The sequence below is a fragment of the Strongylocentrotus purpuratus genome, unplaced genomic scaffold (genome assembly GCF_000002235.5).
Source record: "Strongylocentrotus purpuratus isolate Spur 01 unplaced genomic scaffold, Spur_5.0 spur5_scaffold_20, whole genome shotgun sequence".
Classification (NCBI taxonomy): Eukaryota; Metazoa; Echinodermata; class Echinoidea; order Camarodonta; family Strongylocentrotidae; genus Strongylocentrotus; species Strongylocentrotus purpuratus.
Genome location: NW_022145606.1, coordinates 8,865,678 through 8,879,069, shown reverse-complemented (window position 1 = coordinate 8,879,069; position 13,392 = coordinate 8,865,678). Strand labels below are relative to the sequence as shown.

Below are 13,392 nucleotides of genomic sequence, written 5' to 3'. Positions count from 1 at the left end.
AATATATATTTCTATTGGAGTTCCGCAAGGGTGCATTTTGGGTCCGTTGTTTCTTTTTATTTACATATTTATGATATGTTGCATGTTTTGAAACATGGACGATTAGAAATGTACGCTGATGATACGGTGTATATTGTCAGTTGACCCACTATTTCCGATGTACAGGCACAAATTCAGAGTGATGTTAATGATATAGGTAGATGGATGAAATGTAAGCTGTCTCTAAATGTTGATACAACTAGTTTGTCATCTCATTCCCATGGCGCTGTCTAATTATATTTCTACTTGAAACGAATTATACATTTCAACGTCTGCATATAACTCCAGAAACAAGGGCAACTATTAGGAAATAGGTGCAGGGATCGCAGGGGTCGTTGTTCTCAACAACGATCAAGTTCATGATTATTAGAAGTAAACAAAGATTGAAAGTGTTCTTTAAAATGATTATATGAAAATACATGGATCGAACAATGCAAGGGTCGTATTAAAACACCCTATTATTCTCATTGATGAAAATTGAAGATGGTCTGGTCATGTAAATTATTTATGAAGAAAACTATTTGCCAGGCTTTCCATGCTCAATAGAGTGGAACCCTATAATAGATGAAACTTAATAGATAACAGATAAAACTATCATAAATTTGTATTATTAAATAAACACAACGAACGTTAGGGAAAACTTAATTTTGTTTTTTTTCATAAAGATAAGATAAACAAATTAAAAAATAGAGATATCAGATTGATTTTAATTTGTAACATAATATATACACCATGTAAAGAATGATTTACTCGCTGCCCGAAATGACTGCCTTTTATTTACAACAGAGTCAAATCTTTTTCATTAAAAAAAAATACAATATTACAAATGTTGTTGTTTTCAGCTCCCTTCTCCCCCGCTTTATTTTTCTCCATCTCCCCTTTCTCCCTCTTCTGGTCTGTCTGTGTGTCACTGTCTCTCTGTCTTTCTTTATATACCAGGCTCTCTTCCCGTCTTCCCTGTACCATCTGTTTGTATGTCTCTATCTCCAAACTGCAGCTACCCAACCCGCCCACTGTTCCATTTGGCCCATTTCTACAGTCTTTCGTAGTCTCTTAGCAGCCGGGCCGAAGTTAGTTAAAATCACAATCGCAGTTCCCACAGTCTCCACCACAATCATGACAATAGCTCACATGCCTGTAGGGGTGAGAAACATAGAGAGAGAGAGAGGGAGAGAGAGAGGGGGGGGGGGGAGGGAGGGAGTGAGAGAGAGAGAGAGAGAGAGAAAGAGGAAGGGAGAAAAGAGAGGGGGAGAGAGAGAGATAAGGATGGAGAGAGAGAGAGAGACAGACAGACAGAGATGGTTCAATGTATTTATACTGTATTCAAACTATATGGGCTTCAAAAATTTCTACTACAAAGAGATATTGCTATTGAAATACATTCACATTGATCGCATTGTTGAGTTGAATACTTTATGCACACGCGTGCCTTAGGGTTTTGTGTGATCGTTTATTTTCTTCATACTCCTTTAAAGGTACTATGTCTCTTTGCAGCCAACATCATCTTCTGCAGATCTTTGCAGGAATTATGAATATGTAATGTAACGTGTATCCTATCTGTGAAATATAAACGTTAGTAGTGTCCTATTATTCAAATTATGCAAGGAAACCCGTTATTTTCTAGACTTCGCTCTCAGAACTATTGAGCGACTGACTGACTTTTTTTTCTTCTTTGGACTACATAGAGTGAGCTGTAAAGATTCATGAGCATTTTGTTCAACTCAATAAACCACTTCTTGTAATGGCCAACATTACACTGGTTGAACCTTTGCGCAGCACAAAACGTACGACCTTTCGTCACAAGGATTTAAAAATCAGACTATTTCTAAAATGATTGCAATCACTAAAGTCGATAAGACAACCATTGGTCGTTTTGAGGGAAGTTTTGAATTAGTATCATCTTTCAAGTACCGTTGGAATTTAACTTTTTCATTTGTTTGGCCTGCAAATAGGAGATAGTACTATACCTTTAATTTACTCTTTATTTCTATAATGCCAGGTAAAGTTATCATGGATTGTGTTTTGATTAAAATGTTGAGGCAGTCACTTCTGAATATATCAATGCATTTTGCAACATCTCACTTTTGACTTGGCCCTATAATACAGGAAATTCCAAATCTCCGGGTATACTGACATTTCATGATAACATAATTATCACAAATGGGGCGTCATTACAAATGAGAATAAACAGGCCCTTTAACTTCATCATTAACGTCAAGTGGGATAATGTACTCTCTAACAAAAATCGAGTGATCACGGACGTCACTCCTCTGGAGAGTGAAAATGTAGTGAAAATAGAGTAAACATTCACTCTTTTCTTCTTAGAGAGCACTCTAAAATCAATCGATTTTCACTCCTAAACAAGTGATCACGGACGTCACTCCCAAGAAAGTGAAAAGAGAGTGAAAATTAACTCTCTTTTTTAAGAGAGTAGTGAAACGAGAGATATCTACGCTCAAACTTGAATTGGAGAACTTATTTTAGGAGTTTATGTTCTACCTAGATGCACATGTAATTTTTAAGTCGATGGAGTAGGCCTACACTTTATAATCCAAAGTGTGTTCTTACCGACTGACACTCGTCGCAACCATCGCCTTGCCCTCCTCCGAAGATACAATGGCAGAGCAAACATGCAAACAGAATCTCACAACATTGTGCATCACCACCGGTACCACAGTTACAACTCGCACAGCGGTCATCCCACCTATGTGTGCTGCAGATTGGGAAAATAAATAAATAAATGTTTTAATTTAATTAAGTTCATATTATTTTTACATTTGAATTGAAAGGAATAATCACAATGACAATAACATACTAGATTGAAAGAGAAAATATCAAGTGTTTGAAATTTAAAAAGAATTAAATAAAAATAAAAAATAAATATATGGTGGGATTTGCAAAGACAACAGGCCTATATTACTGTGTACTGCGGATTTGGAAAATATACATATAAACGTTTCAATTCAATTCAATTCATACATTTTGTTCACCTTTGAATTAAAAGGAATAGTCACAATGGCAATAATATAATAAATTGAAAGAGAAAATGACTAGTATAAAACACAAACAAATTCGAATATGGAGGGATTGCCAAGGACCACAGGCCTCCATTAATTGCAAACCCTATCAAAAACGTTTAAATTGCACGTCAAAATAATATTTTCTTTCTCTTATTATTATTTTCTCATATCTTTTTGTAGGACCTAACAACGAACCCCTTCTAGAGCCGGTTCGGATGAAACTTGGTCCTCACGGGCCCTCTTTCACAATACCCGTTACCAGGAACAAGTTGCAGTTATTGTAATAAGTTACCAAAATGATTGCATTTGATTGGCTGAGAGCAATTTTCTCATAGATTTTTAGCATTTGTCATTGATGAGGAGTTTCATGAAACAGGGTCCTGTCGATTTTGCAATCAGAAGAAAGAAGATGACAACAAATAAAAACAATAAGAAGAAGATCATGCTATCAATGCATTCATTAATTTATTCAATTATTCATTTATCTACCTAATATATCTATAGGCCAATATCTATTTATGAACATTTTTTTATAATTTTCTGTATTGATGCATTTTTGCTTTCTGGATTTGCTTTTCTTCCTGTGTACTTTGTGCAGTTCCCCTTACAGAAACTTAAGCTTGCGGCAAGCTTGTTACAAGCTTGTTAGAAGCTTGCGGCAAGCTTAATAAGATTGCATTACAAATTTAAGCTTGCAAAACTTGCGCGCAATCTTACAGCAATCTTGCTGCAAGCTTGCAGGCAAAGAGAGATATTCATGCAAGCTTGCTGCAAGCTTGCAGGCCAAGAAGATATCCCTGCAAGCTTGCAGGGGTGCAATCTAAAGCCCTTGCAATCTTACAGGCCGACAGTGTATGCCCTGCTAGCTTGCAGCAAGCTTGCGGACATTGCAGGGGCGCAAACTAAAGCTCTTGCAAGCTTGCAGACAAAGAGGATATCCCTGCAAGCTTGCAGGAGCGCAATCTAAAGCCCTGGCAATCTTACAGGCCGACAGTGTATGCCCTGCAAGCTTGCAGCAAACTTGCGGACATTGCAGGGGCGCAAACTAAAGCTCTTGCAAGCTTGCAGACAAAGAGGATATCCCTGCAAGCTTGCAGGGGCGCAATCTAAAGCCCTGGCAATCTTACAGGCCGACAGTGTATGCCCTGCAAGCTTGCAGCAAGCTTGCGGACATTGCAGGGGCGCAAACTAAAGCTCTTGCAAGCTTGCAGACAAAGAGGATATCCCTGCAAGCTTGCAGGAGCGCAATCTAAAGCCCTGGCAATCTTGCAGGCCGACAGTGTATGCCCTGCAAGCTTGCAGCAAGCTTGCGGAGCTTGCTGGGTGCAATCTAAAGCCCTGCCAAGCTTGCCGCAAACTTATGTCAGACTGCTATGGACAAACCCCATCTATGACCAAATTATTGTCACTGTAAACATACAGCACAAAAGTTTATATGCACAATTAAATTGTTCAATAATTATCTCAAAACCTTTGATTCTTTGCTAATGAGGTATAAAATAGGGGATCTAATAATAGTACAGTTCTTATAGCGCATTATACCTTTGAAAAAGGTTTAAAGATGGATGATCATAAAACAAACATTAAATATCGCATCATGACTCACTTTTCACTGTACAAAAAAGTACACCATCCAACACTCTAAAAATGATTTCCTTTTTCACTGTGATTTACGAGAGACCAGGCAAGAGTCAACAAAAATGGTTGAAACGAAATATATAATTTAAATGAGCGTTTAATCAAACCTTGCTAAAATCTAGCCGGAAAACGATTTGATTCAAAAACTATATTCTTAAACAAAAGCAAAACTAATAGTCCAATAGCCTGCTTGAATTTCTTTAATTGACAAGAAAGACCAAGTGTTTTGTTTTAATTTTTGGATAAAACATCCTAAGACATGTCTGAAAAGTGATGTCTTGTGTGTTGTGGGTGGTGGAGCCTGATTTCAGAGGTCAATGACCTTTATTTGACCCTGATTTCGCCTAACAGTTGTTTTTTACATGTCATTTGTTAAAAAGAGCCTCAATTTTAATGAATATTGTGTCTAATGAAAGATAATGAAATTATCTATCACATGATATGAATATTTATAATATTTGATGATATTTTGAACCTTTTTTAGGGTTTAAAAAGTAATTTTTTGACTTTTTTCACTAAAATCATAATTTATCACTTTTTGTTCGTATCTGTAAAAAAAGAGGAAACAATGAAAATCCTAAAGAATTACTGTAAAAAATGCATTTATATTCATTTATTACACTGTGAAAATTTTATATTTATTACTTCTCTTACTAAAAAGTTATTGACTTCCAAAGATAACACTCCCAGTGCCAACAAGATCCTAATCAGAAAAATGTCACGCGCCCTCTATTGGCCATTCCAAGTAATTCATTCTTTGTGGTTGGTTCAAAGTTTTGTTGAACATTTTGTGAACTGGTCAAGTGTGAATCAACTTCAAAATGGTAAGTACTTGTGAGATATTGCACTTACATTATAATAATTCACAACAACATTTAACATATAAATCTCTGGAAAGCAATATTAAAATGAAAATAAAACAGGAAAATTGTAATAATTTGATAATTTTTCATGAAATAATGTAAAACTCAGACTCAGTCCCACATCACCAAAAAAATGTTAGTTAAACTAGCTAGACTAGGTAGTACTAGTAGGTAGCCTAGTCTACTTGGTACTTGTTCGGTTGGTCCTCCAAGATACTCGTCTGAGTTTTAACTTAACGGGTAGGGTGTATATTAGTTTGTAGATGTGGGGACGTCAGGGCAATTTTGAATTTGACAGGGTCAGTGTGGGCGATAGTCTCTGGTTTAAGCTGGTCTAGGTCTAGACCAGGACTAGGTCTAGACTAGTTATAGGCCCATAACTTCCAATTCTAGATCTAGTATAATCTGAAACGGCTCTGGACGCAATTTCTCAGTCTATCTCTCTACCTCTTTGTTTGTATATGTGTGTGTGTTTTAGTTTTTACCCTGATTCTAAGGGTGTGTGTGTGTGCGGTAAACAGGTAACAAAGGTAAAGTGGGAGAGAAAAAAATGATTCAACAAAATCCATTAATTATCTGCATTTTGTTCAACCCCGTTTGTGTCTCTGAGTGTGTGTATTTGTGTTGACGTGCGTGCGTGTATGTTTTTAAATCAATTGTGAAAAGGTATAGGTTTTATACTATGTAGACTAGACTAGACTAGACCTAGATCTATGTGTTTTTTCCCCCAAAAAAGATGGCACCCACAGGTCTTTCGGGAACAAATTTTCTCCACTTCTATGTATTCAATTTGTGCCAGACTTGCCATGGCAATACCTTTCATTTTCTTTCATTTTTGAGAGGGAATTTTTTTTTATAGAGATATCAAAAGTGTGAATAATATTTTGTCAATGTTTTCAGACAGTCGTTATTACATGTACAAGTATTCAGAAGTCTAGCTCCAGCACTACAATGTCATTGAAATGTACTTAAAACTCAGGTAACATTAAAACCAGTTGATACATATATGATGTATCTTTTGTAGATCTCTGTCAATGTTATTGTCCATACTGTTACTATTATTCCATTAAATTTGTAGCAAGCTTGCGGCAAGCTTGCGACGAGCTAACATCAAGCTTGCATATTTTGTAATTGGCTGAGGGTACCATTTGGATTTTTTACCACGCAAGCTTGCAAAAGCATGCAAGCTCGCTGCAAGATTGCACGCTTCTCTTTTTTTACCAGCTTGGGAGCTTGCGCAAGCTTGCAGATTTTTAGACCTGCAAATATAATTCAATATCTGCAAGCTTGCTGTGTGAGCTTGTTTCAAGCTTGCCGCGAGCTTGTTTCAAGCTCGTTACTAGCTTGCAGGGTTCCAAAAATGCAAATGAGTTTATCTGTCAGCCAATCAAAACAGAGGAAATATATTTTCAGATCTAACAATCTGCAAGCTTGCAAGCTCGCAACAAGCTTGCTGCAAGCTTACATGCAAGCTCGCAGGCAAGCTTGGGAGCTTGCAGATTTTAAGACCTGCAAATATTATTCGATATCAGCAAGCTTGCTGTGTGAGCTTGTTTCAAGCTTGCCGCGAGCTTGTTTCAAGCTCGTTACTAGCTTGCAGGGTTCCAAAAATGCAAATGAGTTTATCTGTCAGCCAATCAAAACAGAGGAAATATATTTTCAGATCTAACAATCTGCAAGCTTGCAAGCTCGCAACAAGCTTGCTGCAAGCTTACATGCAAGCTTGCAACAAGCTCGCAGGCAAGCTTGCAAGCTTGCAGATTGTTAGACCTGAAAATATATTTCCTCTGTTTTGATTGGCTGACAGATATAACTCATTTGCATTTTTGGAACCCTGCAAGCTAGTAACGAGCTTGAAACAAGCTCACGGGCGAGCTTGAAACAAGCTCGCAGATCAAGCTTGCTGCAAGCTTGCACTGCAAGCTCGCGGCAAGCTTGCACCAATTTCCATAAGGGTCAGCTACTTAATAATTATATAGAAATGGTGCGATATACATTTACAACTATTTTCATTATGTATTTATTTTTGTCATCTTTGCCTTCGTCGGACTGTGGATCCACTAGCTAAAGTCGAAATGGGATGGGTCGAGCTGATGACTAAACTGATATTAGTTTGGACCAGATGACAATACCTCGTCGATGTGACCTTTGTGGTATGCACGTACTCCCCTCGTCCAACCATGTTGCTTCGTTTCTTTTCTACTTCCGGTTCATGCTCCGATGGGTCTTCAGGAATAGGTTGGGCGGTGATCACTTTTCCGGTATCCACGCCGTTCGTTGTCACCTCAACCTTAACGCAACGGAGAAGGAAGAAATGATTACCATTACAAAAAATCGAGAGTAGTGTATATGTAACTATATAATAATATATTTCGTATTAATAATGAGCCGATGTTGTCTGGTCTCAGTTCCAAGAGGGAGAGAGAGAGAGAGGGGGGGGGGGAGGGGGTGTACAGAGAGAGAGAGGGTGAGAGAGAGACCTGAGCACCAATACACACGCACACACTCCCTCATGCAGAGAGAGAGAGAGAGAGAGAGGGAGAGAGGGATAGAGGAACCTAAGCACCCATACGCACACGCACTCCCTCATGAAGATATATATGTAGAGAGAGAGAGAGAGAGAGAGAGAGAGGGGGGGGGGGTGGTATGGGAGATAGACAGACACAGAAAGAAAGAGAGAGGGTGGGGTGCAGAGAGAAAGAGAGAGGGACCACTAGACCTAAACACCCATACGCACGCTCACTCCTTCATGCAGAGAGAGAGAGAGAGAGAGGATGTGATGTAGAAAGAAAGAGAGGGGAAGAGAGGGGGGGGGGGGGGTTGAACTGAGAATGTTAAATGTCTACGACCCCTCGCAAGCCCTGTGTTTCTTGGCAGCCCCGCTTTCAATATTGGAATCTGTTTTCATTTTCTTTTCTGGGCCCTCAAAATGTAACCATACTTACTCTCAACTAAACTTTCTTAATCGATGAAACTGCACTACCCAGCTACGACAGTATAATAAAGCACATATTGACCTTTGAGCCCGGACAGTGCACCGTGAATTCCATGATTTTACGCAAATACCTGCGAAATATGAATGCCTATTGATATATACTATCTGTATATTATTCGCGTCCTGAACGATTCACTCACATGATATTTGACAATTTTTTTGGTGGTTTTCGACACGCATGTATGGTCATGGTACAATGCGGTCGTGAATTCCCTTAACAACAACATATGAGCAATACTCAGGGTTTATAAAGTGCTCAATATATCGGTGGTGTCTGTAAGCGCCCTACAAATGAATTAATATTACCCCGTTCATCGGATTCAGGCTTGCCCGCACACAGTGTATAAGCACATTATCACTTCCTTGGCATTCAAGCCAGGCGCCATTTTACAGACGCTCACAATGCTGAGCAAACTATACAATGACTTCTTACCAACAACCCATATTAGGGTGGGGAGTGGCAAAATAATGTGTAACAATGTCTTGCTGATCAGGACGTAAGTGCCAGCCGGAATGGGACTCGAACCCTCAACCCGTTGAGTGAGAGTGAAGGGAATGAACCCCCATACCACGACATCTCCACTGTTATGCGGGTCCGACAATTTTGTTTTCCTTTATTACTGTTGTATGGGTCTACTAATGAAAATCCCCTGTATCATAAAGTATAATGATAATAAGGGGTCACTTCGTGGTTATGTTTAGTCCCCTACAAACTAGTAGTTTGAATTAATCTCATGGGCGTGAGTTTCCTTAAACAAAATTAATCACGAACACGGACGAACCATGTCACGACCTTTCAGATTCACCAATTAGGCCAGAAGCTACATAGAGAAGTTGCATTTGTCAACACTTTGTCCAAGAATGAAACAACCTTCCAGCAAATGAAGCTCACGGAGACTGTCCAGAAAAAAAAATCAGTGACTACTCCTCCAAACGTCTAATGCCCTTATTCATTACACAAAATCATCCGTCTCCCTTACTAAAATTGTAATCTGTAATTCATCTTTGTGAAAGGCTGCATAGCCCTTTGAAGATTACCAGAGGAAGAAGAAGAAGAAGAAGAAGAGAGTGGGCTTTTTTATTCGCATGGATATCGACGCCAAAATTAAGTGATCCTTATACAATTACTTTTACAAGAAAGGATGCTCCCTAGTATTAAAGAGTGTGAAATATAATTATGGGCGGGGAATGTCTATATTTATTTTTTATTTTAAATTCCATTCTTCTTCCTTATTGTTGGTTCGGTTGGATGATGGTTGGTTGGTTTTACTTGACCACTATAATAAGGATGTGTATGCCTGCAATTAAGCTACCAACGGACCGACGCGGCTGTAAGTCATCCGTCCAAAAGAGACTTGATAGTGAAGATTAATTCCTTACTAAATGCCACTATAGCGCATATCTACTTGGCTTTTAACCCGAGTCCTCCCGGTTACAAGATGTACAACTGCTTAACAGCTGAGCTATCGCCCCTTGTATCGAGTTCACCTACCATATCGAACATCATTACAGGCCTGTGGTGGATCTACCGGTACGTGCATGCATATCAAAATGTCGAAAGCAGAAGAACAATAATGTCAACTTACTTCGTCTGGTGTCGCTGTTTTGTGTTCTCCCTCCATAACCTTCTTGATAATGCATCGAGGGGCTCCCCCTTTATGATTTATGAATATCCCCTTTATGATTTATGAATATCACAAATACGAACGTGCAACCTCAGCTCCCCGGTTTAAGAAAATATAGCACTAATATTGAACAGCTGCATGAGCGAAGAAAATACATTGACATATACACGCGTTAGATTATCACGAAAACCGCGTTCAACACAATAGACCGCCGGGTGAACCCTCAAAAGTGCCTTAGTTTCTGTGTTTTGTGACCCGTGGTCGGCATCTACTTGAAAATAACCTCTAATGTGTAGAAAAATATACTGAAGATGATGGTGCAACTCGTCAGTAGAAAAAATTGCACACAAATTAATAATGTCCAGATTAATTTTTAATAAATATGACAAACGCCCTCTTGGGTCCATTCTGAGACATTTGTGTATTATGCTGTGAAAGTGACTTGTATTGATATCGAGCAAAGCTGCAGTGCACTCAAAATATTCCCCTTTCCCTCTTTCCTCATTCCTTCCCCTTCTCTCTCTTTCCTAATCCCCCTCTCTTTCTCTCCTTATCCCCTCTCATCCCCCCACCCATTTTTCCTCATTCCCCTCTCTCTCTCTTCGTCTCTTTATTCCTCTTTCCTCACCCCCCCCCCTCTCTCTCACTCTTCATCCCATTCCCTCCCTTTCTCTTGTTTCCTTAACCACTCTCTCTTTCCCATTCCCTCTCCCCCCTCACTCTTTCCCACCTCTCTATCTCTTTCTATGTCATACCCTTCAATATATATTTGATTTGATTTGATTTGATTTGATTTATTTATTTCTGTTTGATTTTCTTTTTCTTTTGCATTTTTACAAATATATAACAAACAAATATTGCAAATTTACACATGAATGGCATATCTTTAAATAAAATAAATCACAATTTAAAACAAAGTTTGTAAGGCATGTTTGACCAATTATAATCTGGTTTCACATGAAATATATGACATAATACTATCTCACATTCTCAAAATACATGGTCAATAAAATTGTAAGCCTGCTTGACTACATGGATACTGCTCTTTGTGTTGATGTAGAGAAATGATTCATCATCAGTTATACAACACATTGTCAATTCACATTAAAATATTTTCAATAACAAACATTCTTTCAAGCGATCACATGTATGTATGTTTTAGCAAAAATACACATAAAATATACATTATAGATTTTTTTATTTTATATATTCATAGATGGCAGGGTCGCAGCCTCTGCTATTCTTCTTCAGTTTATCTAAATCATGTTCTTTAACATTTCCAGCAGGTAATTTCATACATTTGTCCAAATGCCATTTAGTAAAAGTTATCTGCTTTATCGAATCTGGCGGAAATTGGCAAAATAGAGCATCGCAATAAAGGTCTTTACATTGAATTTCCAAAAAAGGCTTTACATTTACAAGTAATATTTTCAATAACAAACATTCTTTCAAGCAATTGCTCAAAAAGCATTACAACATGTATGTACCGGTATGTATTAGCAAAAACACACATAAAATATACATTGTAAATAAAATTTAAAAATTCATGGATGACAGGGTCCCAGCCTCTGCTATTCTTCTTCAGTCTAATATATCTAAATCATGTTCTTTAAAATTTTCGGCAGGTAATTTCATACATTTGTCCAAATACCATTTGATACAAGTTATCTGCTTTATCGAATCTGGCGGAAATTGGCAAAAAAGAGCATCACAAGAAAGGTCTTTACATTGAATTTCCTAAAAAAAAACTTTACATTTACAAGTAATGTGACATACAATGAGTTAAATATTGTTCCTTCTTTGCCTTGATCTCATCTGTGCTCACTTGTTTGTTGTAATGTTGCAGAAGTGCCTGTAGCAGCCCGCATGGTATCCTGGTTGGACATACCTTTATTGAAAATAAATAAAAGCAAGGTTCATTTAATATCATTTATTAAAAAAGAAGTATTCATCACTACAAAACGTACAGTACGAGTCGAATCTAGCATATAAATATCATCAAAATACAAATTTTAAAAAATATCTGTGCTGACTGGTTACTGTCTCTAACTGGAAGTGAACGGACTGGACATCAGTGACACTAACAGAGGAAATTATTCAGAACTGCTTATTAGAAAACGTAAGGAGGTGTCTCATATTTTTATGAAGTGTTTTTTGTGTGTAGAGCATGGAGGGCATACGGTACTGTAATACATTTTTCATCATGAATAAAAAAGATCACCAGGGCAAGGGCAAGGCTCATTCTCCATCACAAGTGGCGTATTAATTTAAATGTGTCAAATATTGACGGGGATTGTCGGCCTCACCATGCAGAATTTTTCAAACATACAAAAAAAAAAAAAAAAAAAAAACACTTTGATTGTGGAAATTTAGGGGGACAGTGGCCCCTCACCCCCCCCCCCGAACAAAAACCCACCAGTACGCTGTTCTCAGACGATACCGTAATCAATATGTGGACAATAAATACCCACATTAATTATGAAGACCTGATCTGTACTAAATTAATGTAGTATACATGTAGAATCAAGCCTGACCAGTATCCAAATTGACTTGATCAACCACTTTGATCAAGTCAGCTAGGCCTCAATTTCGAGACATCGAAATAAAAGTGTATTCCTGTTGGTGTGCAGTCCTGCATGCATCTAATAATTTGATATGTAAACTTCTGAATTTGCTACATAGATTTTTAATTTTTGTTGTTGAAATATTTGTTTTTCAAACTTGCTAAGCTCCACCCCAAAAACCTCCAGATCTCATTCCCCTTGTGACATCATTCTGTCAGTCATCAATGAGCTAACTTGAGAAAGTGGTATGTATCTTTGCCGAAGTCGACCACCTGTTACAATACGAAATACAATAGCAACATACACGTTGCTATGTCAGACATGCTGTAGCATCACCAGGAAGAGAAAGGCAATGATGATGTATTGTACATATGTATGGAAGCATGAAATTCTATTATGAATGTGTGCTAAGCTGGGGGAAATTACATACGATTGTCTATTCTAGAATATTAGTTTAGTCTGACATATCTGACATATCAACTTATATGTTCCTATCGCTTGCGGTATCGTAACAGGTGGTTACATGCCACTTTCTCAAGTTAGCTCATTGATGACTGACAGATGATGTCACAAGGGGAATGAGATCGTGAAGTTTTTGGGGTGGAGCTTAGCAAGTTTGAAAAACAAATATTTAAAAAAAATATTTAA

The 13,392-nt window shown here is 37.9% G+C and overlaps 1 protein-coding gene across 1 annotated transcript; it reads right to left on the bottom strand.

Annotated features, from left to right (window-relative positions):
- Positions 1-726: 726 nt before the first annotated feature.
- On the bottom strand, positions 727-10,204 carry LOC105447166. The gene is made up of 4 exons (XM_030992708.1): positions 10,142-10,204; positions 7,693-7,850; positions 2,608-2,752; positions 727-1,174 (listed from the first exon to the last, which is right to left on the bottom strand). The coding sequence occupies exons 1-4, from the start codon at positions 10,175-10,177 to the stop codon at positions 1,154-1,156; spliced, it is 360 nt and encodes a 119-aa protein (XP_030848568.1). The 5' UTR covers positions 10,178-10,204; the 3' UTR covers positions 727-1,153.
- Positions 10,205-13,392: the final 3,188 nt, after the last annotated feature.